Here is a 24,322-nt window from a genome sequence, read left to right as displayed (position 1 = left end):
GTCTCGCGTTTCTCCCGAGTATCCTCGGTCCCGCCGGCCTTTTTCCTGCCCCCTCAGCCCGCATCATGCCCCCCTTGCCCAGAGGAACCCCTGAAGGACCTTAAGTATCCGGGCTGCAGGCGGAGGAGGAGGCGGGACCCTGTGCAAGGGGGCGGGGGGGGGGGGGTCAGGGCCCGGCCTGGGTAGGTGTAGCCGGGTCCATCGTTCCGGGCACATTAGAATAAGCTCACCTTCGCCCAGGGAAGCCTCTGGGTCCTGGAGTCCTTCTCCCACCGCTGCCCAACTCCATGCCCAGGCGTGTCCACCATGGTCTTCTGGTGCCGGGCCTGGTGCCCCCACACACCTCTCCCCTAGGGCGGCAGCATCCGAATCTCCTGGTTCCAGGCAGCACCCAGTAAGTTTCCTGTCCCCAAGCCGGTGGCCCAGCAGATGCAGATTTGAGGGCATGTGGGGCTTGGGGGGAGTGGGTTGTGAGGCAGTGCCTGGGGCTTAGGAGGGCCCCACAGAACTCCCCATGTGGCGGCTCACTCTGGGAAACGCAGCCGGCCCCACCTCCTCTTCCCCCTCCCACCCCAGGAGGCCCCAACCTGGGTGGACCACACGGGTCCCTCCCCCCCAGTACCCGTCCTCCCCTGATGGTTTTGACACCCTGCCTTGGGACTCCGGGGCTGGGTTTGGGGGACTGGGGAATGTTAAGGCCTGGCACTCAGGCAGCAGGAGGAAACTGCTGGAGGAGCCAGGCATGGACGGGAGTCCCTGCAGCTGGGCTCCGGGTCCAGGCCGTTGCCAGTGATCAGAATGAGGGCAGGGCCCTGACTGCCAGATCCAGCCTGGGGGGCAATGTGGGGGGGTCTGGGAACAGTGGGCGGTGCCCAGGAAGTGGGTGAGATGCACGCAGAATCGGGGGGTGGCAGGAGGTGAGGTTAAGTCAGCCCCTTCCCAAAGGGGGCTTCTGCCTGGGTTTTCCCTGTAAAGTTACCATTTTTCCCTTTGTAAATTAATATTCATTTTGTGGGAAGATGCTTTGAGACCCTGTAAATATTGTTACTCACCAAACACCCCCAACTGGTCACAGCATCCGTGGATTTTTTTTTTTTTTTCCCCCGGTCTGAATCAATAGCATTGTTTTCCAGAGTTCCCGCTGTGGCACAGCGGGTTAAGGATCCAGCGTTGCTGCAGCTGTGGTGAAGGACCCAGCTGCAACTAGAAATTGATCCCTGACCCAGGAACTTCCATACGCCTGGGTGCAGCTAAAAAAGAAAAGAATTAACACTATTTTCCAAATGACTTTTTTTTTCATTTTTTAAAGTTTTGTTGAAGTATAGTTGATTCACAATGTTGCGATAATTTCTGCTGTAAAACAAAGGGATTCAGTTACACAGGCGTTCACTCTTTTTCAGATTCTTTCCCCGCACAGATTATCGCAGAGAACTGGGCGGAGCGCTTTGTGCTCTACGGCAGGTGCCGGCGGGTCGGTCATTCCTTATACCGCAGGGTGCATGTGCCAAACCGCCAGTCTGTCACTCCCCCCAAAAACCTGTCCTCTTTGGTAACTATAAGTTTGTTTTCAAAGTCTGTTTCTGTTCTGCAAATGAGTTCATTTGCGTCCTTTTTTAAGGTTCTGGGAGTTCCGGTTGTTGGCTCAGTGTTAACTAACCGACTAGTATCCGTGAGGTTGCGTGTTCCTACCCCTGGCCCCCCTCCGTGGGTTCAGGATCCTGTGTTGCTGCGAGCTGTGGTGTAGTCTGGCAGCTGTAGCTCCAATTCGACCCCTAGGCTGGGAACCTCCATGTGCCCCGGGGGGGGGCCCTAAAAAGAAAATAAATAAATAAAAATAAATGGCATTATTTCATTCTCTTTATGGCTGAGAAATATCCCATCATATGCACATATTATACATGTGATATTCCTGTGTACAGATGATACCCCATCTTAGAAGTCGTACACGTGACACCCCATTTTACGTGCGTACACACCACGTCTTCCTTCTTCTCTATCCTTTTCTCTGTCCGTGGACATTTCGGTTGCTTGCACGTCGTGGCTACTGCAGACAGGGCTGCAGTGCACACTGGTGTGCGGTCTCTTTTCAAATCACGGTTTCCCCCGGACAGGGGCCCAGGAGTGGGATCGTTGCAGCATGTGGTAGTTCTGTTTTCAGATTTTTGGAGAACCTCCAGGCTGTTCTCCGCCGTGGTTGTCTGAATGTACCTTCCCACCAGCAGTGTAGGAGGCAGCCGTCTTCACGCCATCTCCAGCGTTTGCTGTTTGTGAGGGTTTTTTTTTTTTCTTTTTGTCTTTGCGGGGCCACATTGCAGCGCATAGAAGTTCCCAGGGTAGGGGTCGAACTGGAGCTGCAGCGGCGGCCTACACGACAACAACCCCAGCAACGCCAGATCCAGGCCCCATCCGTGACCTACACCTTCAGCAACGCCGGATCCTTAACCCCCCGATCGAGGCCGGGGATCAGACCTCCGTCCTCATGGGTGCTAGTCAGCTTAGTTCCTGCTAAGCCACGGCGGGAACTCCTGCAGGCTTTGTCATGATGGCCATTCTGGCTGCTGGAAGGTGGTCCTTCATTGTAGTTTTGATTTGCTTTCCTCTAATAATTAGCCCAATAAACACAACTTTTTCTGTTCATCAGTTCTTCTACACTTACTAGCTGACTGTAAGAAAAAACTTTTTCTACCCCATTATCCAATAGGGACCCATGGATTCCTATTTTATTCAATGTGTCAAAATATTTTCCTACCACTATTTGTTTTTATGTTAACGTTATTCCATATATAGAATTATAAATTTAAAACCATATTTTCTCGGGAATTCCCATCATGGCGCAGTGGTTAACGAATCTGACCAGGAACCCGGAGGGTGCAGGTTCGACCCCTGGCCTTGCTCAGAGGGTTAAGGATCCGGCGTTGCCGTGAGCTGAGGTGTAGGTCGCAGACACGGCTCAGATCCCGCGTTGCTGTGGTTCTGGCGTAGGCCAGCGGCTAGAGCTCCAATTAGACCCTTGGCTTGGGTACCTCCATGTGCCACAGGTGTGGCTCTAAAAAGACAAAAAAGTAAAATAAAATAAAATAAAATAAAATAAAACCATATTTTCTCAAATTTTAAAGCTCAATTTTAACACTTATCTATTAATCCAATAACCATTGTATTTGTCTTCAATTATTCTTTATTATGCCATTCACTTATGCATTTATTATGTTTAATTTCTCTAAACTTTTTTAGACATTTCACAAAAGTGACCCACTTACGCAGCTTGCCTAGGGCTCTCAACCCCCTGCACATCCCCTGCTCGACCCGCAAGCCCGGCTGACCAGCCCCTCGGGCACTCTGCGCCGCTCCCCACCCAGCACGACCGGCTCCGAGCCACTCGGATCTTCAGCTGAAATCCTCTCACCTTCGAGAACTGGCACCCAAGATAGCTGCGATGACTTTTAAACCGTCTCAAACTCAAACAAGTCACCTGTGCTGCACCCTCCTAAGAGGGTCCCAGGTTGGCAGTGCAAACAGCACGTGAGTCTACGACGCCCCCACCCCTTCTGGGGGCCCCTCAGCCAAGAGGCGCAGCGAGAGCTGTGGGACGCGGGAGCCAGGACGTCGCACACCTTTGCCCCCAGGGGCCCTGTGATGTGGTGACCCTTCCGGGGCCCCCACTGCACACATGCACACACACTCACATGCACACACAGCCTTGTCCCTTGGTGCCATGGGGACTGTTTGTAGGAGCCCCCACAGATACCGGCATCCGGGGTTGCTCAAGTCCCTTGTGTAAAATGGTGCGGTGTTTGCATATAATCTCCACACATCCTCCCACGTTCTTAATTTATTCATTTTTTTTTCTTTTTAGGGCCTCGCATGGAAGTTCCCAGGCTAGGGGTGGAATTGGAGCTGTAGCCACCGGCCCACACCACAGCTCATGGCAACGCCGGATCCTTAACCTACTGAGCAGGGCCAAGGATCGAACCTGTGTCCTCATGGATACTAGCCAGGTTTGTTACCGCTGAGCCACGACGGGAAACCCTCCTCCCATGTACTTTAAATCATCTCTAGATTACTCGAAATACGAAACACCATGGAACTGCCTTGTAAATCGTTATAAATACAATGTAGGTGCCATGTAAATAGTAGCTGGCTTGGCAAATTTAAGCTTTGTTCCTTGGAAAGTTCTGGAATTTGTTTTCACATATTTCCTATTGGCGTTCTCGTCGTGGCTCAGGGGTCAACAAATCTGACCAGCATCCATGAGGTTGCAGGTTCCATCCCCAGCCTTGCTCAGTGGGTGAGGGATCCGGCGTTGCCGTGAGCTGCGGTTTAGGTGGCACACGCGGCTCGGATTGGACCCCTGGCCTGTGAACTTCCATACCCCGTGGGTGCGGCCCTAAAAAGACCAAAAAAAGAAAATTCTTTTTGGCAGTTGATTGAGTCCTCAGAGGTGGAGCTTGAGGATACATAGTCACATGAGCACGTGCACGCGCACACTCACACGCCAGCACACGTGTGCACGGCACTCTCACTGCCCCTCCCAGGTCCCGTGATATAGCCCCCCGCCACGTGCATCAACACACGTTCTCTGGGGAAGAAGACCCTTCCCCACTGGGTCAGCGGAAGGTGGCTGCTGTCCTGGGTGTGGGGGGGCTCCTTGAATGGCTGGAGTTTGCGCTGACAAGTTTTTTGAGTGGCCTCCCCTCAGAACTGGCTTCCAGAACCTGCCCAGCTGTGGCTGCGTCCCCAGGCAGGATGTCCCACCTCAGGGTACCTGTCACTGACCCAGCAGCTGGCATCGGAGGGCAGGGGGATGTGGGCCCCACTTCTATGGGGGGGCCGTGCCGTCTCTTGGGACCAGACCCCCGAAAACTCAGTTTCCTTGTCTGTGAAATGCAGACCCAGGCAAGCCAGTGCCTGGGGGGCCAGATTACCTCGCCCTGGAGCAAAAGGCTCTCCGCGCCCCTGAGGTCACCCAGCTCCACTAGGAAGCACCAGCATCAACCAGCTCCCAGGGTATCTTCTGCACCCCCCCAAGGGCATCCTGCTGAGGGCCCCCCCGGCCTCCTGCTGCAGCCACCATCCTCGCGGCCAAGCCAGCAACCCGCAAGGTCTCCTTGGCCAAAATGGCTCTCAGCCAGGGCCGGCCCCGAGCCCCGTGGGGATGCTCCTCAGCAAAGCGGCTGTTGAGACCTGCCCGCACGCTCTGTGCCAGCCGTCTACGTGCCCCGCTGTTTGCGATGGGCCTCTGAGGAGAGGGCTCTGCCCCACGGCCTCAAACCCAGGGCCCAGAATCCCAGAGCTGGTGCAGGACAGCCCTCTGCTGGCCTCAGAGGGTGACAGCCCTCTGCTGACACCCCCCCCACCCCCCGGCCCCGCCACCGAGCCTGTCCCTTTGGGGGGAGGTCATGACAAGGGCCTCTCTGTCCTGACCCCACTGTGCTGGGTGATGCTCACCTGAGCAGCCCAGCCAGGTGGAGGGCTGGCGGAGGGGCCGAGACGATTCGGGGATGTCAGGGGTCCTGAGATGCCCCATAGGGTCCCGTGGTTCCTTGGGACAGGGTCCACTCAGAGCCCTGGTCGCCCCTGCCAGATCCAGGCCTGAGCTGTGACGGCGTCCCCAGGGCACGGCAGCCTCGTCCTGGAGGCCTTCCTCTCCCATCTCATGGGAGACCCAAGAGGCCAAGGGAGGGCTGCTGAAGAGGCCCTGCTGCGTGAACACCAGCAGCCGGCGTCGGACAGGGGCCTGGCCTCGGACAGCTCCCAGAGCACCTGATGACTGGCAGCCTTGGGAGGGGCCCCAGCACTGGTTAGACTCCAGCCTGTCTGAGGTCACCCCACCCACCGAGAGTAGCCCAGGACCCCGCAGAGGCGCCTCCCTGGCGCTGCGGCGAGGGGAGCCCAGTCCACGGGGCCCCGCCTCCCTCGGCACCTGCCCAGGCGGTGTTCCGGGGGTCCGTCCTGGGGCAGACAGCTCAGGTCAGGCCCTACGTGGCTTTTGTCTGCTCGTCTCCCAGCCACATGGCTCGGCACGGCAGCAGAGGAATGCCACTGCTTCGGCGGGGTGCCCAGGAGCCATGGCACGGAGCATGTACACACATGTACGTGCACACGGAGGGGGCCTCGGACCCCCGCCCCCCGCACCACCTCCCAAGGTAAGCAGGAAGTGGTCCTGAAAGGCTGACCAGTTGCCCGGCTCTGTCACAGCTGCCTTCTGGGCACCGAGCGGACCCTCAGCCAGCGCAGGCTGCTGGGCCCTCTTGGTGTCTGCAGGCGCCCCCCGCACAGAGCAGGAGCCAGTCCTGGCCCGGAGGGGGTGTGGGTGGGCTGTGCTGAGGCTTTGCGGGGCTGGGGGGCCCAATGGGGCTTGGGGGTCCCTGGAAGGCAGCAGGAGGCTCCTTTTCTTTTTTTTTTTCCTAAATGATTTTTATTTTTTCCACCATAGCTGGTTTACAGTGTTCTGTCAATGTTCTACTATGCAGCAGGAAAACCAGCCACACGCACATGTATACATCCTGTTTCTCGCACGATCCGGCTCCATCATCAGTGACTGCGTATGGTTCCCAGTGCTACACAGCAGGATCCTTTTCCACGTGGGGCCTGGACGGTGTCTCTGCCTTGGACATCTCAGAGGCCAGGTGCCGGGACCCTCGGGTGGGTCTTGGTGCTCAGCACGGTCCCCAAGAACCCAAAGCCACCCAGGGAGCTCTGAGGCTCAAGGGACGCTCTTCCTCTTGGCAGTGCCCTCTGCCATGTCCGGGCCATGCTGCATCCCCAGCCCTCAGCCGTTACACGTGTGGGGCAGCCCAGCCCCATTGGCACTGCGAGGCCGTCAGGGCCCGTCTCTGGGGTCTGCCAGGTCTGGGCTCCCCCTGGAGGCTTGGTTATGCCGCCCCCCTCCTTGCGCAGAGCCCCTCCTCTCTGCCTCTCACCCTCCTGCGCATGGGCCGGGCCCCTCGGGAGAGGGGCCTTCTACATCCCGGCCCCAGGACAGATGTGACCGGGCTGTGCCAGCCTCCTGCAGGAGACTCGTGTCAGGGTTTTGTTCCATTAACACTCACTGAGTGGAGTACAGGTGCTGGAGGCTGAGCCGGGAGAAAAAGAGACCACGGGAGAAAACGAAGCAGGTGTTTGTGGCTCACGGGAAGGTCGGGCAGTGCCGCCAGGGCAGGACCCAGGCCCGGGCCTCTATCGGGGTCTACGGGCTGGGGGCGGAGTGGACGATTCAACCAAAAGAGCGGGGTTGGGGTCTGCTCTGGGGCATCAGGGGAGGGCCTGGGAGGGAGGCACCGAGTCTCTGAGCCCCTTCTGCCTGTGGCTCCGCAGCTGCTGCCCAGGGCCGGCACTTGCTGACTGCAAGGCGGCCAGGCCCGAGCAAGGGGCTGCAGGGCAGCGATACCACGCCGAAGCCTAGCTGAGCTCTCACTAGTGCAGCACCTGGCTGCGGGAGGGGCTCCCCGCGGGGGGCCAGGGGCATCTGCCCAGCCCTGGACTCGGCCTCTGCCAGCTGCTCATCCACAGGCTGGGAAACTGCACATCCCCACTGTCCCACCCTGGTGCTCCGGGACCTAGGGGACCCCACCCAGGGGGGCTGTCGCCTGGGTGGGCACAGAGCGAGGGGGCCATGCCGCTCAGCCGGGACCCCCAGTGCCACTCCTGCCACGTCGCCCACCCGGAATGAGTTCACCCTCGCAGCCCTCGGATGCTGCAGCCTTGTGCAGTGAACAGCGTCGGCAGAAGCGCCAGCAGTGGAGGCAGCCGGGTGGATGGACGCCGGCCCTGCGCCGGGCTCCGGAGGTGGCGCTACAGCCCCAGGCACAGGCTCCTCCAGAAGGCGAAGGACAGGACGAGAGCAGAGGCCTGCCTCTCAGGAGCTGGAGGGAGGCAGCCGGGAGGGGAGAGACCGGGTACCCGGCTGGAGTCAGTCCACGTCCAACCTGGCAGGTGGACAACCCGGTTCCCTTGGGGGCGGCCTGGTGTGCCCCCCACAAGAAGGGCCAGGTTCCTGGAGGAGAAGGAGGTGGGGGCGGGGTGTTCTACCCCCACCCCAGACACCAACCGGCCATCCAGAGGAGCAGTGACTGTCTCCAGGGGGATCCCATGGCGAGACCGCTGCTTTCCCCAGCCTCCGCGCAGGTAGTTTGACCAAAGCCCCCCCTCCCCAAACCATCGGGCTGGGGCAGGACGCCAGGGCAGGTGGGCGGGTGGCCGTCACCGCTGCCCTCAGAGCAGGCTGTGGGCGCCCGGATGGGGAAGGGGCCCAAGGGTCTCCCTGCTCTGCCGCCCGGGCCCGCGGCACGTCCCACAAGAAGCCCCGCCCCGGCCTCCAGCCATTACACGGGGTTCACCCCAGGCCCCCCGCGTCTCTTCAGCTGCAGGAAGACAAACTGGCAGAAGCACAGGCCCAGCTCCAGGTGGCCCGGGGCCAGCACAGTGTCCTCGCAGGGCGGGAAGTGCGCGTGCGCGAGGCAGCAGGCGTAGCTGCACGAGAACTGCAGCAGGGCCTCCTGGAAGAGGGCCTCGTTCTCCGGGGAGCCCAGCAGGGCCTGCCTGCAGTCCCCCAGCAGCACGTACACGAAGTAGAGCTTGTTCCGGGTGTCACAGCCCATGAGCACAGAGTGCGGCGCCAGCAGCAGGTTGGCCTCCCCGACGCTGCGGGCCAGCTCCCGCATCTTCCTCTTGGAGAACCTCCGGAACCAGCACAGGGTGTTAACGCTCAAGACCATGAGGAGGGGGCAGAAGAACATGTTGGCCGAGATCAGGAGAAAGCGCTGCGCCGGGTGGTTTTCCTGGATCCCCAGAACCAGAGGGAGGAACACGGATGCCATGGAGAGCAGGATCAGGATGACACCGAGCGTGACTCGGCAGCCCAGGTACCGGAGGCAGGAGCGGGGCGAGCGCACGCCGTTCAGGATGCCCAGGGCCTGCTTGTACACCTCGGGGTCCTCCAGCACCTCCCTCAAGGGGTCCGGGACGGCCAGGGTGCTGAAGGTGCCCACCCGCCAGGACGGCAGGCTCTCCCTGTTGACGCAATCCAGCGACAGCAGGGTCTTCCCGCTGTAGAGGGTGGGGGCTGCGCGCAGGCCCGGGGGGCGCGCCACGCGGTGGTTGGGGGTGCACAGGAGCTGCACCACCTTCTGGTAGAAGCGGCCGTCCGTGGCCTCCAGGTAGGTCAGGTGGCTGAGGTGCAGCGGAATCCGGCAGGGGCTCAGCAGGACAGGGATGACCGGCTTTCTCTCCAGGCAGGAGCCGAAGAGGGACAGGTCCGCCTCCAGCAGACACCAGCGGCTCTGCACGAAGTCTTGGCTCAGCACCAGCAGCACCTTCTGGCTGCGCTGGATGCAGTCTGCCATGTTCTCCAGCACGTTCCTGCCAGGCATGAAGTCCCGCTCGTGCAGACAGACCCTCAGCCCCGCGTGGTCCGCCTCCAGGCGGCCGATGAGCCCGTGGGTCCACGCGGCGTCCACGCTGCTGTAACTCACAAACAGGTGGAACTTCTCGCTCGGCCGCAGCTGGGGGATGGCCGGGGCCGCACCATTCTCCGCAGGACAGGAGCCCATGGGTGACGCCACGGAGCTGCCCCTGGTCCCCCAGGGAGAAACTGCCCTCGGCCTGCAGGAGATGAAGACAGATTGGCTGACTGCAGTCGGACTACGGCCGACCACCTACAGGCAGAGCTATGGTCCACAACCTGTGCCGCCAGCCTGGGGAGCTGCCCGCCACCCGACCCGCCAGGACGCGGTCAGCCACCCGCTCTTCCCCTTCCCCGCGGGCAGGGCAAGGTCTCGAGGGCCCAGCCTCCGGGGGCACCCGGCCCCCTTCCCACGAGGAAGCCTCCCACTCCCCAGCCCGGCTTTGGGTCTGTGCCACCCCAGCAGGACCCCGCTGCAGGGCACCTGGGGACCAGCCTCTACGTGCCCACTGGGGGCCTCAGGTGACAACCACAGGACATCTGGCTCTGAAGGGCTCACGGTGGCCGTGCCTTCTAGTCCTTTCTCTTCACATGTGTCAGTGGTCATGGGGGGCTTCTATAGGCTGAATGTCTATGTCCCCCCAAAACTTTTTGTCTTTTTGGGGCACACCACCTGCGGCACATGGGGGTTCCCAAGCCAGGGGTCAAATCAGAGCTGTAGCCTCTGGCTTACACCACAGCCACAGCAATGTGGGATCCAAGCCGTGTCTGTGACCTACACCACAGCTCATGGCAACACCGGATCCTTAACTCACTGAGCAAGGCCAGGGATCGAACCTGCATCCTCGTGGATGCTAGTCATATTTGTTTCCACTGAGCCACGAGGGGAACTCCCCCCAACTTCTTATATTGAGATCCTAACCCCCAAGGTGATGGTCTAAGGAGGGGCCTCTGGGAGGTGACGTGGTCACGGGGTAGAACCCCCACGATGGCGTCAATGTCCTTTGGAGCCCGGAAGCGGGCCTCACGGAAGCCACCACAGCAGCCCCTCGTCCGGGGCCTCCAGCCTCTGAGCTGCCGGGGGTGACGCCGTGCTGTGTCAGCGCCTGAGCCAGGGCCTCTCCTGCAGCCTCCCAGGGGCGCTGGCACCCGGCCGGGGCACTTGACCCCCTGCCCTGCACACAGGGCCCCATCGAGGCCCTGCTGCTCAGTCCAGTGACAGAGGGCTGAGCTTGAACAGCCACCACTTGGCTGCCCGTTTCTAGGAGTGCCGCCTCTGCAGGACTCAATACCGGGCGCTCTCCTACGTGCGCACCTGCTGGAGCCCTGCAACCCCCCAGGCACAAGGCAGGCTGTGACCTCGCTTCTTGAGGGGGCCCCAGCTGAGGCCCCTCCCCACTTAGGTGAGCAGGGGGTGGGGGTGGGTCACGAGGTCTGGGCCTGCAGCTCTGAAAACCATCCCCGCCCCCCTTCTACAAGGCCCCCGACTCCCACCTGCTCTACGGCAGGAAGGCACCACACCTTCCTGGCCAGCAAGCCCCCGCGCCCCGGCCGTCCCTCCCAGAGGGGGCAACGGAGTGTCAGAAGAGGAGGGTTTGAGGGCCTCCGGGGCTCCCGTCCCCCTTCTCTCACCTGCTCCTCCGAGGAAGGAAGGGCACTCCCTCCACACGTCCAGGCGTCCAGGAGGCAGAGGCCGCCTCTGTGCTGTCCGGGCCAGCAAGGGCCTAGATATGGCAGGCTCTCGGCCACACACACTGCCTGCTCCTCGCCTTAATCCTCAGAGGAGGCCTGGGGCAGCCAGCACGCCCCCCCAGAGCTGTCCGCAGACACAGGCTCCTTCGGCCAACCCTTTCTGGAGGGATCTCTGCCGAAATGAACCAACAGCGGGAAAAAGAAAGAAGGAAGTCAACTGAGGAAGTGGCCCGCACAGCAGCTGCTGGGAACAGGCGCCGGCGGGACCCCCGGGGCCGGGAGGCAGGAAGGTCGGGCTGCTCGCGCCCAGTCTGTCTGAGACGCTGCAGGCCCTCTGGGTGCCCTGGCTGGAAGCAGGTTCAGGGGTGCAGGTGTGGCTGGGGCCGGAGGTGGGAGGCACCCTCCATGTCTGGGGACTGGCGGCCCCTCCCAGCTGCACCCCCGGTGGCCGGGTGACCTTCCCCAAACAGCGGCACTCTGCTCCAGTAACTTCCCCTGCCACTGGCACCAAGAGGAGGAGCCAGCCACGTGCCCCTGTGCTGCTCGGTGACCCAAGGGAGTAGCCATCTGTGTCCCTCAGAGCCTGTCCCTCGAGGATGTCCCAGGGAAGATGGCCCCAAATGCTCCTCCCGGATCTGGGCTGTCAGGGACCCGGGATCCCTTGAAAGGCGGCTGCTCAGCCGCACAGCTGGTGAAGGAGCGCAGGTGAGAGCGGTACCTGCTCTTTTACTCCCATTAAACAGCCAAACCCGGGTCTGACGAAGCGGCCCGGGGAGGTGGGCGGGGCTGGCGCACCCTGCGTGGACGGCGGTGGCCTGACCGGTCACCCCCGATGGGCTCGGGAGGCGTGGAAAGGCCTGGACAAGCGAGGCCACCATGCGGGCAGCCCCGGGACTTTGGGAGCCAGGCCTCCGTCCTGACCGCTGTCCACCCACAGTGCCCTCGGCCCAGCACCGTCTCCCCGCCTGAAGGGCCTCCCCCGCCACCCAGGAAGGGTCCACTGTCCTCGGGAGTTTTCTGGTGATGGGTTCCCAGAGGTGGTCCCCAAAACTGGCTTGAGGAGGGGCTCTGGGCCCCGTGGCCGAGGCGGCGGCGGGCACTCCGGGGGCCCCCACGCTCTCCCAGCTCAGGGCCCAGCCCTCAGGGCTCCGCTTTAACTGGGGTCACTGGAAGCAGGGCTCTCAGTCGCTCCCCTGACTGACATTCTGTTTTCTCTTCAAAAGCTGCTGCATTTGGGTCTCAGGACCCTTGTCCCAGCGGAGATGCAGGCACCTGCTAATGGCCACGGAGAGACCCCCCCCCAAACACACACACACGGGAAGTTTCTGGGGAGAGAGGAAACCCAGAGCCTGGAGCTGAAGTGAAGCGAAACGAATCATCTGCACATCCGGCGCCGGACTGGGAAGTGACCGGAGGACAGGCCTCCAGGACCGGACCTGCCCACCGAGCGTGTTTGCCGGTCAGACCTGGACCCGACAGCACCTCGGACTCTCCCTGAGAAAATGCTCCCTGAGAAGATGCAGACCGCCTGACTGCTCTGAATGGGGGGTCTGGGGGGGACATGAGCGGGACATGTGCCAGCCCGGAGCCTGCCCAGGCCACTCCTACCCGGAGGCCACCGGGTTTTCTGCTCCTGCCCCCCTCCCACTGCCCACCCTCCCGCGCAACCTCTGGGGTCCTGGCCCGGCGGCTTCCTGGCCGCAGCATGGTGGCACAGCTGTCCGTCTGGAGGCCCCTGTCCTCTCTGGCCTCATTACTGGGCTGTGAGTCTTGAAGGAGTGACCCACCCGAGCCCTTGCCAGTGGTTCCCCTCACAGACAGGGACCCGCCTGGGCCCTGGTCAACCTAAGCGTGCTGGCGGCCGGAAGGGAGGCGATGGGAGGGCAGGCAGGCGGGGGAGGGAGTGGCCCTGGAGGCAGCGGGAAGGGGGGGGGTCACTAGGCTGCTGGCCAAGTCCAGGCGGCCACGCCACCCTAGCTCCCAGAGGTACCAGGGCAGGCGTGCTCAGGGCCTTTCACCCTCCTGGCCAGGCCGGCTCTGGCCGCCTGAGTCCAGAGTGCGTCCAGGGCCACCGTCTGGCACACCCTGACCTCCATGCCAGCCCTTTAGGGCCACAGCCTCCTCCAGCCAGGCAGGTGGACAGGCCGGGGTGGATGCCAGCTCCCAGGAGGCTCGGGCCTGCAGGCGGGCACATGCTGAGCCCTCTCTCCTGTGAATCTGCCCAGAAGCAGCAGCATGGATCTGCCTGCCCCCAGGGACTTGCGTCCAGGGGAAGCTCAGGGCCTCGGGCCTCCTCTTGCTCCCTCACCTGGCTGTGGGGGGTGGGGGGGCAGACCCAACTCTTCGCCCCGGGTCCCCGTGGAGCCAGGGTGTCGCCTGCGTGTCACTACTGTGTCCCAGCACGCTCCCCCCACAGGCTGAGCACAAGGTCCTAAAGTGGACAGGCCGCCCCCAGGGAGCGCCCCCTGGTCACCGGTGTGCAGTCTGGGGGCCGGCAGCTGTCGTGGTCCCTTCAGTGCGCTGCAGGGTGGGCACTGCCCGATGGGCCATAGGCCTCTCATCCAGCTTTTGCGGGAAACTTTCCCACCATCAAGATCCCTTTACAGGAAACAGGTGTGATGAGGTGGGGGCAGGGAGGGGGTGGAGCCTGGTGGAGGCCGCGACGGACAAGGTGAGAGGGGGGTGGACCGGGCCAGGTTCCAGCAGGGTCTGGGACCACCAGTCTGGCTTGCCAGGATGCGGGTGTTTGGTCACCCCTGGCAGGGAGACCAGGAGGGCCCAGGTCTGGATGGCGCTGAGCAAGGAGGCGAGGGCTGCCGACTGCTGGGATGTGCTGGGCTTGCCTGTCCTGGCTCAGGAAAGCGGGGGCCGGGAGGAAACTGGGTCTGTTTGGGGCGAGCGGTCTGTGAGGTGCCCGCGGGCTCCTCGTGGGGTTGGCCAGGCAGACATGGGATGCAGAGGGCCAGGAGCTGCTGGGTTCAGGGGGAAGAGCGGGCATGGGGTGAGCTGGGCAGGACTCCCTGCCGCCAGGGGGCCAGCAGCAGGCATCCTCCCCCTGATCCACCTATCGTCTGGTTGGGGAGCGCGTCCAGGCCTGATCACCTCAAAACTGGCGAAACAAAACCATAGAGTTGGGAGAAATTGACACCGGGTCATCCGTACAGGGCCTTAAACATGTTGACAGACACGGGAACGTAGGTGCCCGTGTGTGTTTGCAGGTGTGTCCACATTACATGCGTGAGCATGGGTGTGTACCATGTGTGTGCTGTGCGAGGGAGTGGGGGAGGCTGTCTCCAGGGAGTCCGGGTCTGCCGACTTCAGTTTGGGGGCAGCAAATGGCTCGGAGGTGCATCTACCAGCAGCCCCTGGAGCCTAGGGCAGAGGGACCTTGTGGGCAGCGGTGGGACACCAGCCCCTGGAGACCACCCACGATCCTCGCTCCGGGCCTCCTCCCACTTTATACGTCCAGAAATGGCAGGTGGGATCTGTCCCCCGCCACCCCCTCCGCCCCTCTCTTCTGACCCTTCTTCTCCCTGTAAGAACCTTGTCATCACGGGAGCCCCCACCTGACAATCCAGGATAATCACTGTTTTAAGGGCCACTAACTGTAGCTTTAAGAGGGGCTGTGGGGCCCACGGGGGGGTGGGAGGAAGGCTGGGAGAGGGGGTGCCTCAGAGGCTCCTGTGGGGCCCATGGGGGCAGGAGGAGGAGGGAGGGGGCGCAGGACACACTCTGCACTTGCCGAAGTCATCTCATGCCTCTGCTCACAAAAGAAGGTGGCAGCTCTCTCTCAACAGCAAGGAAATAGTAGCAACCCACATGCCCAGCAAGCAATGTGGGGTAAATCCACATGGTGGAATATCACACAGCCCTGAAAAGGAAATGAGCTCCCTTAGACGAACCTCAGAAACATCGTCTAAGTGAAAGGAGCCAGACGTGAAAGACCACATAGTGACTGATTCCATTGATAGGAAATGCCCAGAAGAAGCAAATCCACAGAGACAGAAAATAGAGCCGTGGTCACCAGGGGCTGGGGGAGGAGAATAAGGGGTGACAGCTAATGGTATGGGGTTTCTTAGCAGAATGACAAAAAAGCTCTGGAATGAGATGATTATAATGGCTGCATGATTTTATGAATACACTAAAAACCACTAAAGCGTATGTTTTAAAATGGACATTTTATGTTACGTGTATAATTATATCTCCATTCAAAACCAAGATGGCACATGGGTGACAGACTTAGAGGAGGCCCACTGGTAAACAGAGCACTAAACACACAGCACAGTGCCTGCAACCTCTGGAACTGCTCGGGCAGCCCCAGGGGCAGCTCCACGTGACCACAGCTGGGACCACGAGATGCTGGTGGTGCAGCTGCTGAGTCGTCCAGGGCGAGGAAGTGTGCCTGGCCGCAGCCCAGCGGGAGGGTGCCTTGTGGGCTTGGTGTGTTTCCTTAAAACTCAGCCCAGAGGCCCCCCATCCAGTGGGGCTGGGGTCGCAGCTCTGCTCTTACCCTGCCTCCCTGACCTGGGAAAGCGGGAAGCAAGCCAGCACCGCACCAGCACTCACTCTTCTTCCCGCCCCATCCTGGCCTCACACCTGCTCGGCCACGCTCCCCGAGGGGCCCTTCCTCTCCTGGGACATGGGGGCTGCCCCCTCCTTCACCCTCAAGGCTGGACTGGATGGCCTCACCCGCTGCTGTCGAGCCTCTGAACCATGTCGGGACACCCATGGGTGCCACCTGGGCATCCCCAGGTCTGGCTCCTCCCAAGTTCCCGCGGCCCCTCGCCCTCCGAGCCCCTCACTCCCAGGCCACTGAGCCTCCACCCCTTCTGCTGGTCACCCTTTCCGTCTTTGGGCAAGATCTCAGGTTGGCCGTCTAAGTCAGGCCCCCAGGGAGTCTCCCCACCCCTCCCAGCAGCCCCGCCCAGCAGTCTCGTGAGGCGGACACAGCGGGCATCCATGCCTCCCACCTGCCAAGCAGCAGACATGCAAGGGGGGGAGGGAGGGAGAAGCAGGCTCAGATCAGCCCCTGCCCTGGTCAGCTCTGTCCACGCCCAGGTGCAGTTCCAGGGTTGGGGCGGCCTCAGGTGGGGCTGCAGCCCCTGAGCTCCCCCCGAGCGCCCTGCCCCACCGACCTCAGAAGGGGTCTTGTGTGTCAAAGGTCTTCAAGGTGGACAGCAGGGGAGCCCTGGGCCTGCCAGGCCTGTGCCAGGCGAGGGCCGGCCGAGAGGGGCCCAAACCCAGGCTCAGAAACCGGGCTGGGGGCCCGCTCTGCGCCCAGCGGCGCCCAGAGCAGAGAGAACCTCGGGCAGGCTGGGGCCTCCTGGAGCCCGGAGGGAGGGAAGGCCCCCCAGATGGAGCCCTGCCCGCCCCCCGCTTTCCGAATCCTGAGAGCTCTCCCTGGGGGCAGCCAGGCGTCTACTTCCTTTCCGCTGTCAAGGCCACAGCAGGACGCAGGCGTCTGTGTTTCCTGTTGTGCAGCCCGCAGGCCAGTCCTCGTGGGACAGCTCTCTGCCAAGCGGCCGCTGGGCACCGGGAAGCCTCCGGGGCGGAGACAGTGTGCTGTCCACGGCCCAGGCCGGTGTGGCTGAGGTCGTCCGGCTTCCCAGGAGGAGACAGGGCAGGAACCCCTACAGGTCAAGGCGGAGTCTGAATGAATTTTAGACAAAGGCAAAGAAGGGGCTGGGGACCCGCCACCTGCCCTGCCTGCGGAGAGCTGCTCTCGGCAGAGCAGTTACTCGAGCAGGGTCTACTGCAGACAGACCCAGACCGAGAGCCTGGCCAGTCAGTGCCCCCTGTGAGGCCCAGTGCCCACCGCCCTGGGGCACTCCTGCCCCCCAACACCAGCAGGGGGGACACGTTCACTTCCTGAGAAACTGAACTTAGTCTGGGCCAGCACCCCCTCCCCAGGGGCAGCACTCCCTCCCCGGGGACAGGACCCCCTCTCCAGGGACAGCTTCCTCGACCACGGTGCAGGGTTCTACTGCCCCAGGCCACCCACCTTGCACCCCAGCCCAGATTTGGTCTGAACCCCACAGTGCATGTCCGTCTAAAGCTCAGGGCGACCCTGAAGTCGGGAAGCTGGGCCCCAACTCCACTCTGGCTCTGCTGGGCCGCGTCCTCTTGGTTCAGTGTCCCCAGAAGTGGGGCGTGACCTCAGACTCCCAACCAGACATACAGGGCTCCCAGAGCTGCTGTCCCCCAAGCCTGAGGCGAAGGCACCAAACCACCCCATCTGCTCCAGGCACCACCCCTTCCCTCTGAAGTGCTTCTCAGGAAGCAGCAGCCCCGTCTCAGGCCCCAGAAGGGAAGTCAGTGCCGCGCCAGCGCCGGCTTCCGCAGGCTGTCTGAACCCCGAGGAGAAGGTGTGTCTGCTCTGCTCCGGGCTCATCAAAACGTTTCTTTTGACCTCCTTTCAAAGCCGAAACAGTGGCTCAGATCGAAAACAGAAAACAGAAATCCAGCTGGAGTTGGTGCGTGTGGTCGGGAAGCAGAAACTCCAGGGGACGCTCTCCCAGCAGCCGCGCCCGGGGCGGCAGAGCTGAAATTGGCTGATTTGCTAAAGCCGCAGATGAGCCCTTCTTCCCTGGTGTTCCCTGAAATGGCTTTGGGAACAGTCGCAGCTTTGAGCCATCGGTGCAGGGCTAGAGGGAGGCCTGCCGGTGGAAGGAACCCCCGTTCTCAGGCAGCAGGGCCTGGCTTCCTCGCCCAGACTGCCCCCCCAGCCCAGCCCAGAGGGCACCACGCTGGATCTGGCGCTCAGTATCTCTCATCACCCAGCTGCCCTCCCCGGGCAGGGCCCTCAGGTTGCCACGGCTGCCCTGCCCAGCCAGGCCTGTGGGCGGGACATGCCAGCAAGGGTGAGAAGCAGAGGCCAGGTGCCCCAGGCACAGCCGCTCCGGACCTCGGACCAAGAGCGGGGCTGGAGCGAGCCCCAGGGTCACTGACCCCCAGGGAGGAGACCGGTGCTCAGACCAGGACACGCTGCCACCCTGGAGGAGGTTGCCCGGCCCCCTAGAGGCCACCGGCTTGGGCTGCATGGACCTGCCGGCTCCGGGAGCTCGCGGGGCTGGAGCAGCCTGTGACCCCCAGGGCGGCCAGGGTGCTGGGGTCTTGCCCCACCTCAGAGGAAAGCGTGTGTCTGACTTCAGCAGAAGCACGTCCACTGAGACAACAGGGGGCCACCCGGGAGCCTTGGTGCCCAAGTCTCCCATGGGCGGGGAGATGCACACTGGCTGCGTGCCCACCAGCCCGCTGAGAAAGACCCCTGAGCGAGGTGGTCCCGGGGCCGCCAGGAGCCCGAGAAGGAGCCTGACACGAGCTCCCCTCAGCAGGGCGTGTGGCTCCGCCAGCATGGGAGCAGGATTTGCAGGGAGGCGTGTCTGTCCCAGAGGGGTGACCCTGAGCCTGAGTGGTCAGGCTGGGCTGCAAGCACTCGGCACAGTGAACCAGGCAGGCTTTGCAACATTGTTAATAGGCAGGCTTATTGCCACACATATTTTATTTTTATTTTAAAAACTTTTTTTTTTCCTTTTTGGCTGCGCACAAAGTATGTGGAAGTTCCCGGGCCAGGGATCAAATCAGAGCCAAGCTGTAACCTATGCCACAGCTGTGGCAATGCCGGATCCTTAACCTGCTGCACCACAGTGGGAACTCCTGCCACCGGTATTAAATAGAGATGCAATAAATGGACTCTCCCTCGAGCCGCCACGGACATTTCAGGGCTGTGTATGTGGACTGGTTGAGGCCCCATCTACAGGGACATGCGGTAGCTCTGGATGGACCACCCAGCATTGGGCAACGCCGCCAACCCCAGGCAGGCTCGGCTGGACAGGGGTCACTGCACCTGCAGCCCCTCCCAGCAGGGTCTGACGCCTGAGAAGCTCCCCTAAGACAGTATTCTAGCCTCTGAGCAGGGAGGGTCTCAGACACTGCAGAGCCCCCAGCCCCATCTTCCCGGGACCACTGCCAGGAGGGTCCCCAGCACGGGAGGGGCCCCCCTGGGACCTCGGGAGCCCGAGCCCTCCCCTTCCGAGGTCAGGAGCCCTCAGTGACAGTCTGCTGGCCTCCGGACAGTGGCACCAGGAACCCAGGAGACCAGGCTGAGGTCTCAGCCCTGAGCTTGGTGGGAGGCGCTCAGGCCTGGTCACAGAGCCCCTTCCCATGGCTGCCTGGCCCTGACCTGGGGGAGGGGAGGCTCTGTGGGCAGAAGCGCCTCACTGCAGGTCAGGCGGCGGTCAGCGCCAGGAGCACAGTGAGAAGGAACCCGGGATGGCGGGGCGGCTGCCATGTCCTCCTGATGGTGGACAGAGGAGAGGTGACAGGTTGCCCCCCCGCACCGTCCCCATGAGCACCCACAGAGATGCCAGTCAGCCAGCCACAGCCCAGCAGCCGGCACAGTGGGCAGGTGGCGGGGGCGTGAGGCATAAAGGGGCTCGGGGAGGGCCACCCCAAAAGGCAGTGTATTGATTATCTCGAATCAAAGGTACTTGAGAAACAGCCAGTCCAAGGAGGACACACTGACCCTCCTTTGCTCCCCTGAAAGCCAGAAGCCGGCTCCAGGGAAGCCCCCTCCCTTTGCGGGGGGCGGGGGGCCGGGGGCGAGAATGCTGGGCAAGCAGACCTTGTCCCGTCTTCGCTCCCGGCTGCCACAAGCAGAAACCCCTTTGCTTTGCCAAATCTTCACAAATAATTGGTTCTTTGTCTAAAACGTCAGATAAACACCCTGTTCCGGCCACGGCTCTGGTCCGTACCTGCGGAAACTCTTATGTACAAAATCAGATTTGTTTCTCTCCTGCTTGTCTGTCTTGTGTGGATCTGATTCTTAGACCAGCCAAAGGGAGCTAGGAGAGACCGGAGGCAGTGGCAGAGCCGCCTCTGGTCACACCGCCTCTGGGGGAGGCTGGGGCGGGGCTGTCCCCTGGGGATGGAGAGCCCCAGGTTCCTCAGGGACCCTCACTGCCTGGAGGGTTCCCGGGGTCTGGACAGGGAGTAGGCACCCCTGTCCAAGCCCAGCTCTGGGCACCCTCTGTCCGCAAGAAGGTTCCTCCCTCGACCACGTTCAGCGAGCACGTTCCAGATCCACGCCTGGGACCCGACCCTGCACACGAAAGCTCGCCCCGGAGGCAGGCAGGGGAAGGCAGAGGGGTCATTCTACAGGGGGTTCTAAGGCCTGGGAAGGACGGGCTGTGGCCACCCGGCTGGCCGTCAGGGGAGTCCCCAGCACCCTCTGTACCACCTCTGCAGTATCCTCTGTTCCTGAAACCACTCCCCAGACCAACGCTCTCTATGAACAGCAAACTCCGCAGTTCACCCGCAAGTCAAGGCCCCTTGCTTGGCCTGAGCTGAGCAGACACACTTCAGACAAGTGGCTGCTGGGCTCGCACGCGCCTTCTGAACAGCCCGCCCAGGCCCTGCCCGGGGCCAGGTCTGTCCTGTCCCCAGGCAGTGGCACCTGACCTCCCAGAGCCCCTGGGGACTAACCCCCAGCCTTACATCAGGGGGGCTGCACACGGCGTGTGTACCCTGGACCTGGGAGAGGGAGGGAGTGGCTGGGGGCAAGGCCTGAAGTGGGGGTGCGGCCAGAGCTGGGGACCGGGCCCCAAAGGGTTGTTGTCCAGAGCCCTGCCCCGGTTTCCCAAGGTCCATGGGCAAGTCTGTCCCGTCCAGGGCCCACCCCCCCCGGCGGAAGCCCCACTGAAGTTTGTTCAAGGAGGGAATGGGTAAGGCAATGAGGTGACTTTACACCACACTCTGCGCTCTTGCAGGAAGAGCTGACCTGTTCCAGGTGGAGAACAGACTTCCCAGGATCATGTGTGCAAACAGCAGGTGCCCGCTCCAACCTCCCCACCACCACGACTGCCCACCAGGCCCTCACCCCAGAGGACAGAGCTGGGCTAGGGGGAAGAGGAGCTGAACCCCAAGGACACTGCCCGCCCCCCCTCAGCTACCAGCTTGAGCTCCCAGGGGTAGGATCTATGGGGCCCTTTGCATGGGCTCCAGATGGGCTCAGCACAGCCGCTGAGGCCTGAGTTCCCATCCAGGAGGACTGGGGTGGGGGCTTGGTGGCGCTGTCCCCGAAAGCTCTCCTTCCCCGGCTCAATCTTTCCACACACACTAAAAATGAAACAACCAGGAAGACCAGAGTCCTGCAAAGGTCGTCTGGTCACCTTGGGGCCCCAGGACGCCTGGCCAAGCAAAGGCAACCTGGACCCCGCCCCCGCGCGCCCGCCCGGAGAGGCGGGGCGGGGCGTCTCCCGGGAGCGCGCGAGCCCCGCCTTCCGCGCCCGGGACCCCGCCCCCGCGCGCCCGCCGCCCCGCTGGCTTCAATAAAGTTGAAAAGGAAAAGGATGGAAAGAGGCTGAACCCTGGCGGCGGTCGGCATCCCCGCGCGCGGTGTAGGAGCGCTGAGGGCGCCGCGGTGCCGGCGGGGGCTTCGAAGGAGCAATTACGCAGGGCGGGCGGCGGGAGGCCGGGGCCGGGGGACTGGAGGACCGAGCCGGGGGAAGCGACCGGGGAGCGGGGGAGGCGGGGCCGGAGAGGCAGGGCGGCGAGACGGGAAGAGGGCACGGAGAGGGGAGGAGAGGCTGGCGGGAGGGCGGGGAGGGCGCCCTCCACCCGGCACGGCCGCGTCTCCCCACGGGGGCGCGCGCAGGCGGGGCGCGGAGGGGCGCGGCGTTTGTGCGGGCGCTGCGAGCGCGACCCGCCCGGAGCCGGCTCTGCGGTGACGTCTCAAAGAGCCATTGAGGGGAGCCCCTGGCAGGAGGGCGCACCTGCAGAGACGCGCCTTTGAAAGCGCTGCAGCTGCCAGGGGCTGTCGGCCGGGCACCTAGCGGGGCAAAGAATAGGGGACCCGGCCGTTTGAATGGGAGGCCCCTGGGAAACAGCAGGCATGTGCCAAGCCGGCAGACTGGGAAAGAAAGTGCTCTTCGTCGGTGACTCTGTTGCTGGGGACCCTTTCTCAGCCTCGGCACCCTCATGTGCATGACAAAGGGGCCGCTGCCGCGAGGCCAGCTGTCCCGGAGGGCGGCGCCGACTCAAGCGTGGCGGACAGAGCCGGGCCCCTCTGGCGCTTCCCTGGCCCTGACCCGGACGGGGAAGCCCAGGAGCGCGGCACCCGCCCTCTCTTGGGAAACCTGCCACCGAGTGGCCTCCTCCCAGTGCCTGCCCTGAGCTCCAGCTCAGTATCCAGGTGTTTGCCGAAGCCAGAACTACCCGTGCCGGAGTCCTGAAGGAACATTGGAGGCAGGGGCGCACTGTGGCCCCAGCAAGCCTGGGTCAGGGAGCCTGTGGGAACTGAGCGTGAACAGCCAAAGCCAGAGGCCGAGGGCGGCGCTGGCTCATCTGCAAGCTCAGCCCCCTCCCCCAGCACACCTGGCTCGGATGCAGATGCGCTGGACCTGCCTGGACTCCTGTCCTCCCAAGCTCGGCCCCGGCTCCCTCCCCACCCCACACGCGGTGGAGGAGGAGCAGGACTAGCTTGGGGCCCTCTGGAAGAGGCCAGGCAGGGGAAAATTCCTCACCGAAGCACCCTCGCTGGGACCCCAGGGAGCCCCTGGGGAGGAGCACGCGCTCGCCTCCCAGGGATCTGGGCCGTGGCCGCAGCTGGCTGCCCCTTGTGGTCAGGCACCTGCCCTTCAGAGCCCTTCGGGCCTGTGGGCGCAGAGAGCGTGGCTGCCTCCTGGGCTCAGCCCACCTCACAGCAAGAACCTGGGAAGCACCGTCCTCCCTTGGGCCATGTGGGCCGGAATGCCCAGCCCTGACCTGGCAGGGTGAGGGCGACGTGCTCGTCTGGGTGACAGAGGGTCTCATGGCAGCAGGGGCCTGGGCCGTGGTAGTCTTCGGTCCTAGGACACCCGTCAGCTTTGCCTCAACCCCTTTAGAGCCTCAACTCAGGGTCCTGTTGCTGCCCCCGCCCCCCAGCAAGTCTCCCCACCCCTCCCAGCCGAGGACGCCCTTGGCCTCGGCCCTGCGTGACTCCCCAGCATCCTGGGCTCCTCGCAGCCGGCCCTGGGTTGGACCAGCACCTCTGGGATTTCACGCGTCCCTCAGAGGTGGCAGGTGACTTGGTGCGGGTTGGAGGGACCGCAGCTAACAGGGGCACACACAGTGGAGTCCCTCTGGGAGCCTGGCCACCAAGGGAGTTAAGAACTACACAGGTCCTGGCTCTGGACAAGGCCCCATCCACTGTCGGCCCGGCACGGAGAGGGCCTGCGGCAGCCCGGCGCAGGCTACACAGGGGTCGCACAGCTGGGTTAGGGTCCGAGACCGGCGCCGTCCCCGCCAGCCTGGTGGTGAGCTTCCCCCGCTGTGAGCCTGTCCCTCCCGCCCCGCCCGTCGGGAGTCTGAGAGCACCAGGGTGTACCTGACCTGAGCTCCCTCCTGACTGAAGCCCGGGGCCCAGACAGCTGCCCGGCAACCTCCCTCCTCCAGGACGCAGCGCTCAGAGCCACGGTCAGACCCACTAGACCCACTGCCTAAACGTTCGCTCAGCTGCTCCGTCTTAATGGGCTTTCAGACCAGGAAGAATTAAATTAGGTACTCCCTTGCTAATCACCCTCTCTGTTTTCAAACAAAACAAGCCTTGGGCCCTGGATTGTCCACTTTGAATTAGAAGAGGAATTCCCCCGGCAGCCGTCAGGGCCTGATTGGCCCCCTGCGTCTCCGCAGATCCGACTGCAGCCCCCTCCCCGCCCCGCCCCCTCTGCTGGAGTAACCTGTCAGGCAGGAGGGGAGGGGGCTACCCAGCCCCTCTGATCTGAGCATCTGAAGCTTCCCGACCCTGCACGCCCACACACATTTAGAAGCAAACTCCAAGTCCCAACCGCAGCCTTGACCTGTGACCCCTCTTCCTCATGGCCTGAGCCTTGGGGCCTTGCCTCCGTCCCCACAGAGCTCCTGGCATTAGAGCCTCTGCTCAGGTTTCACTCTCTGGGTTTTGGTGACGAGGCCGCGCAGTCGCCCCTCTTCTGACCCCTGGCTGCCCCTCATTCCCTTGTCTCCCTCGAGAGGTCCAGGCCCTGCCCGGCGGCCATTTGGGAGGGCAGACGGGGCCCAAGTGGCCAGAGGCCCTCCTTCCCCTTCACAGGCCTGAGCTGGGGTGGGGGTGGGAGGGGCTGCAAGGACACACTTTCTGGGGCTGGCCCGTCTGGCCGGAACCCCCTCTCAGCTCCCCAGTATCTCTCATCCAAGGTGCTGGGGAGGCCCCAGCTCTGGTGTATTCTGGGCCAG

General features: G+C 62.9%; 1 protein-coding gene across 1 annotated transcript; it reads right to left on the bottom strand.

Annotated features, from left to right (window-relative positions):
* Positions 1-6,409: 6,409 nt before the first annotated feature.
* LOC125115787 (uncharacterized) lies at positions 6,410-11,170 on the bottom strand. Its single transcript, XM_047760300.1, has 2 exons — positions 11,033-11,170; positions 6,410-9,600 (listed from the first exon to the last, which is right to left on the bottom strand). The coding sequence occupies exon 2, from the start codon at positions 9,546-9,548 to the stop codon at positions 8,322-8,324; it is 1,227 nt and encodes a 408-aa protein (XP_047616256.1). The 5' UTR covers positions 9,549-9,600; positions 11,033-11,170; the 3' UTR covers positions 6,410-8,321.
* Positions 11,171-24,322: the final 13,152 nt, after the last annotated feature.

This window comes from Phacochoerus africanus, chromosome 15, assembly GCF_016906955.1.
Source record: "Phacochoerus africanus isolate WHEZ1 chromosome 15, ROS_Pafr_v1, whole genome shotgun sequence".
In the NCBI taxonomy this organism is placed as follows: Eukaryota; Metazoa; Chordata; class Mammalia; order Artiodactyla; family Suidae; genus Phacochoerus; species Phacochoerus africanus.
Note: the sequence above shows the minus strand (reverse complement) of the source record. Positions and strands in the feature narration are given on the sequence as shown.